Below are 13,466 nucleotides of genomic sequence, written 5' to 3'. Positions count from 1 at the left end.
AGATTTTCACCAATACAATCTAGAAATTTTTAAAAAATTGGCCCTGCTAAACTCCCCAGTTATCAAACTGACATAGAGTTTTGTGTCCCCTTGTTCCTTCATGGGCTGCACAATCTGTCCTGTTCCCCTTGCTATCCTGACGGCCTTTTAGGGTGGTTGCACAGTGTATGATGAAGGACTAGAAACTAAATCTGACGCACATGTAGACATGCCCTTTCCCTTTCTCCTTGTGATGGCAAATCAAATCTGTAAGCTGTTGTTTAAAACACAGCCTGTTAGTTTTTCTTTCTCTCAAAGAGAGGAAGTAATAATACAGGTTGAGCACCCCAAATCCGAAATGCGCCAGTAAACATTTCCTGAGTATCATGTCAGCACTCAAAAGGTTTCAGACTTTGGAGCCTTTCACATTTTCAAATTATGGATGTTGACTTGGTAAATAGAACACAAATATTCCAAAATCTGAAAAAACCCAACATCCAAAATACTTTTTGTCCCAAGCATTTCGGATAAGGGATGCTCAGCCTGTCCTTGGTGACTTGTTATGTCAGTGACCTTCTCTTACACTGGTGTAATGACTATCATATAAGGAAACATGGAAAGTTATCTCGCTATATAGACCAGTATAAGTTTTTCTTTAATTGCTGTTTATTCCGCAGATATCTAAGTTAGTGTGCTAGTTGTATAATATAATTGGCATCATTTAATACTGTCATTACTTTTTATCATTCATAGTTTTCATTTCTAAAAACTTCATTAGTATTCTTTCTGCTAGTAGTTTTAATGGATTCTTTTGTAAAGAGAGAAGGTTAGTCCCAATTAACATTACCTTTCTCTACAATTAAATTTTTTTATTTATTTTATTTTATTTTATTTTTTGAGACGGAGTCTCGCTCTGTCGCCCAGGCTGGAGTGCAGTGGCTGGATCTCAGCTCACTGCAAGCTCCGCCTGCCGGGTTTACGCCATTCTCCTGCCTCAGCCTCCCGAGTAGCTGGGACTACATTAGGTGGGACTACAGGCGCCCGCCACCTCGCCCGGCTAGTTTTTTGTATTTTTTAGTAGAGACGGGGTTTCACCATGTTAGCCAGGATGGTCTTGATCTCCTGACCTCGTGATCCACCCGTCTCAGCCTCCGAAAGTGCTGGGATTACAGGCTTGAGCCACCGTGCCCGGCCTACATTTTTTTTTAACTTGGAAATTTATACATTAAACTCTGGCAGTATTATTTGACATTTTTTTGTAATATCCAACTTCTTGATAATTGGAAATAGAGTCTGTAATACAAATAACATTGATAATCATGCATCAGAGTTGCATATAAATGTTCAAAAACTCTTTTCACACTCTTTTCACCTGTTTGCCAAGTCTTTCAGCTAGCCCCTTAAAAAGAGCCTGGTGCCAGAAAGAGGAAATTCAGTTATCTTCCTAAATATACAATTTGTTTGACTATGATTAAAAACTAAAGTATAAAGTAGGAAGACAGTTAAAAGCCAGAATCTCTGGCATCTGGTAACATCTTCACCTTTAGCAAGATCAGTTGCTCTTGATCCCAGACTTTTACATAGCTTATTATTGAAAGCAGCAGGATCTTTTTAGCAAAAAGCTATCTTTGTGTATGTGTGCGCGTGTGTGTGTGTGTGTGTGTGTGTGTGTGTGTGTGTATGTGTGTACATGTGTTTTCTCTCTGAGGGTCAGAATGCAGAATTATTTTTAGATAACAATTAGAAAATAGAAATTAACATTTTATGATATTAAGTACTAGGATATGTGAGAATTAAAATAGTGTGTGCATTCTAAATGTAAAATGATACTCTGGAATCTGGTGAAATCTAATAAAATCTATGGTTTATAGTTTTGTACCAGTGTTCTTCGTTTGAATAGATGTACTATAATTATGTGAGATATTAACATTAGGGGAAACTGGGTGAAGAGTGTATGGGAACTCTGTACTATCTTTACAGCTCTAACGTAAATCTAAATTATTCTAAGATAAAAGGTTAGTGGTGGCTCTCACCTGAAATCCCAGTGCTTTCAGAGGCCAAGGTGGGAGGATTTCTTGAGGCCAGGAGTTTGAGTGAAACATAGCAAGACCCTGTCTCTACAAATAATAACAAAAATTACCCAGGTGTGGTGGCATACACTTGTAGTCCCAGCTATTCGGGAGGCTAAGGCAGGGGAGAGGCAGGAGGATCACTTGAGCCCAGGAGTTTGAGGTTACAGTGAGCTGTGATCACACCACTGTATTCTAGCTGGGGTGACAGAGCGAGACCCTGTCTGTAAAAAATGAAATAAGTAAAAAGTTAAAACAATGTACATCTATACAACTAGCAAGATTATGAAGAAAAAAATAAACGAGTATCACCAAAATCAGGATTGTGATTATAGAGGGGCACATGAAGACTTCCGAGGTATAGTCAGTTTCCTGGGAGATAACTACACAAGTGTTCACTTGATATATACTTGTTAAACCATAGATCTGTTTCATGTACTTTCTGAATGGATGTTATATTTCACAGTTAAGATTAGAAAATAATACGTATTATTTCCAGTTAGTAAGATTGCAGATCACTATGGGGAAACATTTGTTCCTAATGTCTATATTCCTTAATTAATTAAGAATTTGTAGATAGTATATTCTTTGGAGTGGTGATGAGGTTTCAGCTATGGTATTGCCTCTCTCATTCATGGTTTTATATGCTTTGTTTAGGTGGAAACATTGAAGCACAATGATCCTTTTGCTCCTGGTGGAACAGTTGTTGCAGCAAGCGATTCAGGTAAATAAATAATTTATCAACTTCATTGAACGTTAAACATTACACTTTTTTTTAAGATTTTTTCTTTGCCTCTAAATATATTTGTCCTGTTATTTATAGCTTTAAAATTATTGCATAATTATATCCAATTGTAATTTATCAATAATAACAAGCATTTGTGTGTCACTTTCTACTTATCTTTCATTATTTCATTTATTGTTCATGTTGAATATTATACTAGAATATGAACTCTACCCAGTATCAGTAAACCAATAAAAATGTTTTGCTTTATAAAATGCTGTGTTGCTTGGCAGCTTTAAAGTCAGCATTGACTGTTATGGATCTTGGTCTAAGTTAAAAGATTAGTGGCTTCCAATAGAAAATGAAAATTGCTTTACAAATACAAATGGGTTCTGTTAACAATACAGAGAAAAGCTAAGTGTTATTTTAGCATCCAGTCTTCATACTTCATTTATGGTATCTAATTTTTTATTTATTCTTTTAATAACCTTTTTAAATAGTAATCTCATTTTAATCATAAACTAAGGACCAGAATATTAAGCAGTGTTCATCAAGATTGTACAGTTTAATAGATTTGAACCAGGTAAAGCCACGATTCAACGTTAGGTCTGACAAAATCAAAAAGCTTTTTCAACAAAGTAACTCTGCTTCTTTTCCACTGTTCATTTAAAACAAAAACAGACCAGCTATCATTTGGGAAAGCAGAAAATTTGAGGAAAGTAAAGTCAAATGTCTAAATACTCTAATATGCTGAAAATAGATTGCTTTATTTTTCCAGGTGAATATAGAGTTGTTCAGTATACAAATGTATTAATTGTGACTAATTAAGGATTATGAACATAGAAAAAGAATAGTAGAAATGCCTTTACAGAAGTCTGGGTGCAGTGGCTCACGGCTGTAATCCCAGCATTTTGGGAGGCTGAGGCAGGTACATCACTTGAGGTCAGGAGTTCGAGACCAGCCTGGCCAACATGGTGAAAACCCGTCTCCACTAAAAATACAAAAATTAGCCGGGCATGGTGGTGGGTGCCTGTAATTCCAGCTACTTGGGAGGCAGAGGCAGGAGAATTGCTTAAACCCAGAAGGCGGAGGTTGCAGTGAGCCGAGATTGTGCCATTGCACGCCAGCCTGGGCAACAGAGTGAGAGTGTCTCCAAAAAAAAGGCTGGCTCCAAAAAACAGGTTGGGTTTCTTATAATGAGCAAATTGTAACAAGATGAGATTTAGCAGAGTGCATTGTTTTCAGGTTGGAAATTAACTCCCAACATGAGTAGCAAGAGTGAGGAATACAAAAAGTAGGTATGTAGAAAACAAGATTTAATGTAGGCTGAATATTGATTTAAACAGAAACTTAGAATGAGAGCAAATGAGACTTCTAAAAGGTTTATTGTATTAACAGTGGTTAAATTACATATTTTTAAGTACATGTGCTCTTTTTATACCCTCATTATTAAACTGATTATATTGCTAGGGGTATTATAGAATTAAAAAGGATAACCTAAGGAAATGGTAGGTGCCATAGAGTTAATTAAACCAACAAAGATTAAAGGAAGGGGAGACCACATTAAGGATAAATCAATAATGATATCAAAGTGGAATGTGGCTTTTGTGGTATGCCTTAAAAGCATGAGCTAGTATTTTAGCAGGTAAATATGGAAAGAGATTATGTGGAGCAAAAAGAACAATGTGAACAGGAAGTGGAGGCAGAACATATAGGGCATATTCAAGGAAAAACTAACACATTTTTTGCAAGAGCTATTTCTCTATTTTTGCAAGATAGAGGAATAGTCAAGTTAAGGCTGAAGTAGTAGGTTACAGTGTTACATTAAAGGTTTCTAATACCTCTGTTGATCTTCTGCTTAAATTCCAGTTCCTAATTCATTTCCTGTAAAGTGGTAGAATAAATGACGATAATAGTCTAGGAGGAGGCTAAGATTTATCATTAATTATAGTAATAATGGCTACTATTCATTGAACACTTGCAGAGTTCCAACAGTCAACATGCTAATCATTTTTCTCTACTTGGTCCCATTTAATTCTCACAACAGCTACGTTAGATAATTTGTATTATGTTTATTGTACAGACAAGGAAAATCCAGGCGTGGAGAGACGAAACAGTTTTCAGAAGGTTAAAGTTGTAGTATTAGATGTACCCAATTCAAATGAGGTCTCTGGTTTTCCACCTGCCTCTTTGGTCATTCTTTCTTAATCTCCTTTGTTGATATTTCCTCTTTTTCTCAACCTCTTAATATTGTGTTGTCCCAAGTCTTAGTCCTTGGACCTCTTTTCTTTTTTATCTGTATTCCCTTGGGGGAAATCATCTGTGGCTTCAAATACTATTGATACACTGATCTGTATCTCTAGTCACATCTCTTTCCTGAACTCCAGGCTCATTTTTCCAGCTAATTTATTTGGAATCTCCATGTGAATGTCTGATAGATACATCTAATGCATAAATCTAACACAAAGCAGCTATTTTTCCTTCCTAGACCTGCTTTTCTTGGCACCTTCCACATCTTAGTTCATGGTTCATCTTTAATGTAGTCTAAGATGATTCTAAAATCTTAGAATCATCCTTCGTTCTTCTTTTGCTCTTCCTCTATCTCTAATCTGTCAAGAAATCTTATTGACTCTACCTTCAAATTATATCCAGTAAAAGCCTTACAGTGACCTGCACTTTTCTAACAATATCTCATCATTATTCCCATTACTCACTCTGCTCCAGCCACACTGGTCTTCTTGCTGCTGCACAAACAACAGAGCCATGTTCTTTGGCCCTTTGCACTAGCTGTTCCCTCTTCCTGGTATGATCCTTCTCCATATGTTCATATGATAATCTCTGTTACCTCTGACAAATCTTAATTGAGATGTCACCTTCTCAGTGAAGCTTATTCTGGCCACTCTATCTAACGTTTACAAGTACCACTACCCAGCTCAGTGCTCCCACATTACTATTCTCTACTTTTCTTCTTTCATTATAACTTACTACTTTCCATCTTATTATTATATAAATTACTTCATTTTTCTCTTATCTGTTTCCTTTTCATCCTATTAGAAATTAGGCTCCAGAAGGAATTGAGATCCTTGTTTTCACTGATATAACCCAAGAACCTGAAAATGTGCCTGGGCGTATATTATTGAATGAACAAATGAGCCAGCTGCTCTTCTCAGAGAACATGTAATGGGAGTCCAGTGGGTAGATATTATTTATTTTGTTATGATAAGTAGTTTTTTTTTAATTGTGGTAAAATATATGTAACATAAACTTTGGCATTTTAACCTTTTTTAAATGTACAGTTCAAGGGCATTAAGTACATTCACATTGTTGTGCAATCATCACCACCATCCATCTCAAAAACTTTTTTCATATTCCAGAACTGAAATTCTCTATCCATTAGATAATTCCCTATTCTCCCTCTCACCAAACCCTAACAACCATCATTACTACTCTGTATACTTATATAAGTGGAATCATAAAGTATTTGTCTTTTGATGATTGATTTATTTCATTTACCCTAATATTCTCAAGGTTCATCCACATAGTAGAATGTATCTGAATTTTTTACCTTTTTTAGGCTTAATAATAGTCTATTGTATGTATATACTGCATTTTGTTTATTTGTTCATTCATTAATGGACACTTAGTTGCCCACATTTTGTCTATGTGCATAATGTTGCTGTGAATGTGTGGGTACAGATATCTGTTTGAGTCCCTGCTTTCAATTCTTTTGGGTATAATTCTAAAAGTAGAATTGCTGGATCACAGGGTAATGCTGTTTTTAGTTTTTTGAGAAACGATCGTATTATTCTCCACAACAGCCATACTATTTTATACTCCAACCAACAGTTCACAGTGGTTCCAGTGTCTCCACATCTTTGCCAACCCTTACTATTTTGTTTTATTATAATAGGCATCCTAATGGGTGTGAAGTGGTATTTATTGCTTTGATTTGTATTTCCCTAATGATTAGTATGTTGTGCATTTTTTAATATGCTTATTGGCTATTTGTATATCTTCTGTGGAGAAATATCTATTCAAGTCCTCTGCCCATTTCTAAATCAGGTTGTTTTTTGTTGAATTTTTTATATATCCTAGGTATTAACCCCTTATCAGATAAATGATTTGCAAATATTTTCTCCCATCCCATGGGTTACCTTTTCATTCTGTTAATACTGTCCACTGGTGAACAAATGTTTTTAATTTTGATGTAGCTCTTTTTATCTATTGTGTTGTTGTTGCCTTTGCTTTTAGTGTTATAACCAAGAAAGCATTGCTAAATCCAGTGTCAGGAAGCATTTCCCCTATAAGTTTTATAGTTTTAGCTCTTAAATTTAGGTATTTAATCCATTTTGAGTTAATTTTTGTATATGGTATGAGGTAAGAGTCCAACTTCATTAATTTGCATATGGATATTCAGTTTTCCCATCACCTTTTCTTGTAAAGACCGTCCTTTTTCCATTGTTTGTTCTTGGCACATTTGTTGAAAATCATTTGACCATATATGTGAGGGTTTGTTTCTGGATTCTGGATTCTGTTCCATTGATCTATATGGTCTGTATTTATGCAGTTCCTCACTGTTTTAATTACTGTAGCTTTGAAATAAAATTTGAAATCAGAAAGTTTGACTACCAATTTCGTTGTTCCTTTTTAAGACTGCTTTGGGCCAGGCACAGTGGCTCATGCATGTAATTCCCAGTACTTTGGGAGGTCAAGGTGGGTGGATCACCTGAGCTCAGGAGTTCAAGACCAGCCTGGCCAATGTCTGAGTTCAGGAGTTAAAGACTAGCCTGCGCAACATAGTGAGACTCCGTTTCTACAAAAAATGCAAAAATCAGCTAGTCATAGTGGGATGCACCTGTACTCCCAGCTACTTGGGAAGCTGAGGTGGAAGGATCACTTGAGCCAAGAGGCAGAGGTTGCAGTGAGCCAAGATCATGCCACTGTGCTCTAGCCTGGGTGACTGAGCCAGACCCTATCTCAAAAAAAAAAAAAAAGAAAGAAAGAAAAGAAAAGGACTGCTTTGGCTATTCGGGTTCCTTGAGATTCCATATGAATTTTAGGATGAATTTTTCTATTTCTGCCAAAAAAAAAAAAGTAATTGGGATTTTTGATAGGGATTGCATTGAATCTGTAGATCACTTTGGGTAATATTACTATCTTAACAATATTAAGTCTTCTAATCTGTGAACATGGGATATCTTTCCATTTGTTTGTGTCTTTAATTTCTTTCAGAATGTGTTGTATACGAGTTCTCCTTGGTTAATTCCTAAGTATTTCATTATTTTTGTTGCTGTTGTAAATGGAATTGTTTTCTTTATTTCCTTTCCAGATTGTTCATTGTTAGTATATAGAAATATGACTGATTTTTATATGTTGATTTTTGTATCCTGCTACTGTACCAAATTCAACTATTAGTTCTAATGGTTTTTTTGTGGAATCTTTAGGGTTTTCTACATAATAAGATCATGTCATTTGCAAACAGATTTTATTTCTTTATTTTGAATCTGGATGCCTTTTGTTTCTTTTTCTTGCCTAAATGCTTTGGCTAGGACTTCCACTACTATATTGCAGGGGTCCCCAAACCCTGGGCCACAGACCAGTACTAGTCTGTGGTCAGTTAGGAACCAGGTCGCACAGCAGGAGGTGAGTGATGGGCGAGTGAGCAGTACCTAATGCCTGAGCTCCGCCTCCTGTCAGATCAGCAGCAGCATTAGATTCTCATAGGAGCTTGACCCTTATTGTGAACTACACATGTGAGGGATCTAGGTTGTGTACTCCTTATGAGAATCTAATACCTGATGATCTGAAGTGGAACAGTTTCATCCCGAAATCATTCCCCTCATCCCACCCACAAGTCCATGAAAAAATTGTCTTCCACAAAACCGGTCCCTGGTGCCAAAAAGGTTGGGAACTGCTGCTCTACTGAATAGAAGTGGTAGAAATGGTAAAAGCAGGCATCCTTGTCTTGTTCCTTATTGTAGAGAAATGGTTTCAGCCTCTCAAGATTGAGTGTGATATTTGCTGTTGGCTTTTCATATATGGCCTTTATTAAGTTGAGGTAGTTTCCTTCTATTCTTAGCTTTTTGAGTGTTTTTATCATGAAAGGGTTTTGAATTCTGTCAAATACTTTTGTTGCATCCATTGAAATGATTGGTGTTGTGTTTTTCCCCTCATTCTGTTAATGTGTATTACATTGAATGATTTTTGTATGTTGAACCATTCTTATATTCCAGGAATAAATCCCACTTGAACATGGTGTATAATCCTTTTAATGTGCTGTTGAATTCTGTTGAGGATTTTTACATCAATCTTCATAAAGGATATTGATCTGTGGTTTTCTTTTCTCATTTGTATGTCTTCATCTGGCTTTGATATCAGAGTAATACTGGCTTCACAGAATGAGTATGGAATTGTTCCTTCCTCTTCAATTTTTTGGAAGAGTTTGAGGGAGATTGGTTTTGATTATACTTTAAATGTCTGGTAGAATTCACCCGTGAAGTCATGTTATCGTGGACTTTTCTTTGTTGGGAGGTGTTTTGTTTTGTTAATTTTAAAAATAATGGTGGCCAGGCACGGTGGCTCACGTCTGTAATCCCAGCACTTTGGGAGACCGAGGCAGGTGGATCACTTGAGGTCAAGAGTTCGAGGCCAGCCTGGCCAACATGGTGAAACCCCATCTCTACTAAAAATACAAAAATGTGCCGGGTGTGGTGGTGGGCGCCTGTCATCCCAGCTACTCAGGAGACTGAGGTGGGAGAATCGCTTGAACTCAGGGTGTGGAGGTTTCAGTAAGCCGAGATTACACCACTGCACTCCAGCCTGGGCAACAAAGCAAGACTCCGTCTCAAAAAAAATTAAAAATATGGAATGCCACACAAATTTGCATGTTATCCTAGCACAGGGGCCATGCTAAACCTCTCTGTATCCTTCCAGTTTTAGTATATGTGCTGCTGAAGTGAGCACTGTTGGAAGGTTTTTGATTACAGATTTGATCTCTTTATTAGTTATGAGTCAATTCAGATTTTCTGTGTTTTTGTGACTCGTTCTCCATAAGTTGTGCTTCTCGGAATTTGTTCTCATTTATACTATTCAGTTTGTTGATGTATAATTGTTCATAGCACTGTCTTAACAATCCTTTTTATTTCTGTGAAATTATTGGTAATGTCCCCTCTTTCATTTCTGATTTTAGTTATTGAGTCTTGTTTTCTTAGTCCATCTAGCTATAGGAATGTCAATTTTGTTGATCTTTTCAAAGAACAAACGTGGTTCTGTTGATTTTCTCTATTTTTCTCGTCTGTGTTGTCTCTGCTCCAATTTTTATTGTTCATTTCTTTCTGCTTTGAGTTTAGCTTGCTTTTCTTTTTTTAGATCCTTTACAGTGTAAAGTTAGGTTGTTGATTTGAACTCTTCTTTTTTTAAGTATTTATAGTTAGAAGTTTATCTCAGCACAGCTTTTGCTGCTACATCCCATTAGTTTTGGTAATGCTGTGTTTTCATTTTCATTTGTTTCAAGATATTTTCTAATTTTCCTTGTGATTTTTCTTTGACTAGTTGGTTGAATGTGATATTTAATTTCCACCTATTTGTAGGTCATCTAGTTTTGCTTCTGCTATTAATTTTTAGTTTTATTCTGTTTTAATTGGAAGAGATACATTTATTTATTATTTTTATTTTGAGATAGAGTCTCATTCTGTCACCCATACTGGAGTGCAGTGGTGTAATCTCAGCTCACTGCGACCTCCATCTCCTGGGTTCAGGTGATTCTCCTGCCTCAGCTTCCCAAGTAGCTGAGATTACAGGTATGTACCACCACGCCCAGCTAATTTTTGTATTTTTAGTAGAGACAGGGTTTCACCATGTTGGCCAGGCTGGTCTCAAACTCCTGACCTCAAGCCATTTAATTGTGTCTTTGAATGTAAATAATATATGGAGCTGGATCCCAAATCCTGAGAATGCCAGAAGTACAGGTCCAAAACATGGTGCGCTATTCTCAGCAGAGTTCAGAAGGGTCAAAACTCAAGGTGGTATGAGGCAGAGAACATATGAAATTCGTGCATTCCATTTAGCAGCCCCCATGAGACCAGAAACAGACCCCACGAGTCTTTGAAGATGGGGAACATTCAACTCCTGGTTTTATAGATAAAAGAATGAGGAGTGCCAAAAATGTTACATTGAAATCTCTTCATTTTTCTCATACAATCTGAAGCCTGAGCTATCTTATCCTAAACTCATAGCAGCTGATGCTGCAGTTTAGGTTTGAGATCAGTCCCTCTATCCATTCAAGAGTGACCCGAGGCGTAGAGCTCTAATCAGGACAGCTTTTTAACAAGAACCTTCTAGTGACATACTGATTTAGTTTATAAGATTTTAATTTACAAATTTAAAAAGCTACATCTTTAACTTTTTCTCCTTTTTCTTTTCTTTCTTCACATCACTCTTTTCCTTATCTATATCTTACTCTTTGTCATCTTTTCTGTCCTTTTTGCTTCCTTCTGTTTCCTGCCCTTCTTTCTTCTCTACATCCTGATTGGCAATCTTGTTGTTGATAAAGTGGTGCAGGGCAACTACGGAATGTGTCAGGGAGGCAAAGTACCCCACCATCATTTGGTCGTTGGTCTTCAGATAAAAGGCCTTGACAGACTGCTGCAGGCTGATGTCTGGCAGCAGATTGAAGACTTCCTGCAGCTAATGATCTGGTGGTTGATTGGCAGCTTGCCTGTGGCTGTTTTTTCCAGGTAGCTCCTGATATCCAAAAGCTTGGAGTTCAGTCTCCTCAAACCATGGACTTCTTTGTGATCAGCTGGGAAAGACTGTCTACTGTAGCCTCTTTGATGTCTTGTAACAAGTGTTCAGCTCCAGCTGCCTCAGCTTCCTCTGCTCCAGTTTCGCTAGTCGCATACTCAAATGTTTTTGAGGTTGGAGTGCCATCATCATGGACTTCTCTCACTGAAATATATGCCTCTGTGGGCAGCCCCAGATCCTTTAGTTTCAGTCAGTAATACCAATACTGAGTTAGGGTAGTGTCTTTTCATGAGTTCATTGATGGCAATGTCATTCTTGTGTAGTTTAGGGCCTGTGTGGTACCACCGAACTATTCTTTGGCATTAATTTTCTCAAACATTCCATACGTTTTCCAAATAATCATGGTCTAAAAACCAGACAGAATTATCTTTGTCATCTTCATCAAAAGGGATTCCAGAACTGTTGGATACATCAAGTACTTTTGTCTGCCATGACCCCAAAAGCACACCAACAGTGCACTTCTGGTTTCCAACCTTGCTGATTCAGTTGAAACGATCCACCACACTGAGCAGCACCGGAAGGTGGACCACTGCCTTCTGCACTGCCAGCTCTGACATCTTGACACACGCCGCCCACTAGGCCTAGCTCCCTGCAATCCACAAACTCCAGCAATAGCAGCAACTCCTGTGAAGACTACTTAATTTTTTGATGAAAAAAATGTGTGTGCATGGGCAGGTATGAATTTATGTATACTCATGCACTGCTTAATGATGGGAAAATGTGTTGTTAGGGGAACATCAGAACGTATACTGACATAAACCTAGATGGTGTAGCTTACTGCATACCTAGGCTATTTGTCATATAGCCTACCTAGGCTATTTGTCATATAGCCTATTGCTCCTAGGCTACAAACTTATACAGCTTTGAATACTATACTGAATACTGTAGGCAGTTGTAACACAATGGTACGTATTTATGTATCTAAACATAGAAAACATAGAGTAAAAATTCCGTATAGAAAATAGAAATGGTACACCTGTATAGGGCACTTAACAATGAACGGAGCTTGTAGGGCTGGAAGTTGCTCTGGGTGAGTCAGTCGAGTAATCAGTGAATGTGAAGGCCTAAGACATCAGTGTACACTGTTGTAAACCTTATTAACACTGTACACTTACACTACGCTAAATTTATGAAAATATTTTTCTTCGATAATAAATTAACCTTATCTTACTGTAACTTTTTTACTTTGTAAAACTTCAAAAATTTTTTGAACTTTTTGACTCTTGTAAGAAACCCTTAGCTTAAAACACTATACAGCTGTACAAAAATATTTTCTTCCTCTATATCTAAACTTTGCCTACTTTTAAATTTTTTCTTTTTTTTTTTTTTTTTTTTTTTTTACCTTTTAAACTTTTTCTTAAAAGTAAGATGCAAAAGAGAAAAAAAAGAAGGAAAAAAAAAATTAAGACACAAACACACATGAGCCTGGGCCTACACGGGGTCAGGACCATCAATATCACTGTCTTCCACTTCCACATCTTGTCCCACTGGAAAGTCTTTGAGGGCAATCAAACACATGAAGCTGTCATCTCTTATGATGACAATGCCTTCTTCTGGTACATCTCCTGAAGGACCTGCCTGAGGCTGTTTTACAGTTAACTTACTTTTTGTATAAGTAGAAGACATACACTCTTAAAATAATGATTGGCCGGGCATAGTGGCTTACACCTGTAATCCCAGCACTTTGAGAGGCCATGGTGGATGGATCACCTGAGGTCAGGAGTTCGAGACCAGCCCGGCCAACATGGTGAAACTCCATCTCTACTAAAAAATACAAAAAAAAATTAGCTGGGTGTGTTGGCACACACCTGTAATGCCAGCTACTCGGGAGGCTGAGGCACAAGAATCCCTTGAATCTGGGAGGCGGAGGTTGCAGTGAGACAAGATCACAC

The 13,466-nt window shown here is 37.2% G+C and overlaps 1 protein-coding gene, 1 non-coding gene and 1 pseudogene across 4 annotated transcripts in view; 1 reads left to right on the top strand and 2 right to left on the bottom strand.

Moving 5' to 3' along the window:
- Positions 1–13,466, top strand: part of EPS15 (epidermal growth factor receptor pathway substrate 15) — a 167,694-nt gene that overhangs the window by 136,657 nt on the left and 17,571 nt on the right. For all 3 annotated transcript variants that reach the window (XM_050750498.1, XM_050750663.1, XM_050750585.1), the window contains one exon: positions 2,706–2,772. In XM_050750498.1, the coding sequence (XP_050606455.1) occupies positions 2,706–2,772 (67 nt within the window). The remainder of the gene's footprint in view (positions 1–2,705; positions 2,773–13,466) is intronic.
- LOC126944565 (U6 spliceosomal RNA) lies at positions 9,629–9,735 on the bottom strand. Its single transcript, XR_007722113.1, has one exon. It is a non-coding gene; the product is annotated as a U6 spliceosomal RNA (small nuclear RNA).
- Positions 11,173–12,131, bottom strand: LOC126932152 (26S proteasome non-ATPase regulatory subunit 7-like; annotated as a pseudogene).

This window comes from Macaca thibetana, chromosome 1 (genome assembly GCF_024542745.1).
Source record: "Macaca thibetana thibetana isolate TM-01 chromosome 1, ASM2454274v1, whole genome shotgun sequence".
NCBI classification, from domain to species: Eukaryota; Metazoa; Chordata; class Mammalia; order Primates; family Cercopithecidae; genus Macaca; species Macaca thibetana.
This window is presented reverse-complemented; position numbering and strand designations above follow the sequence as displayed.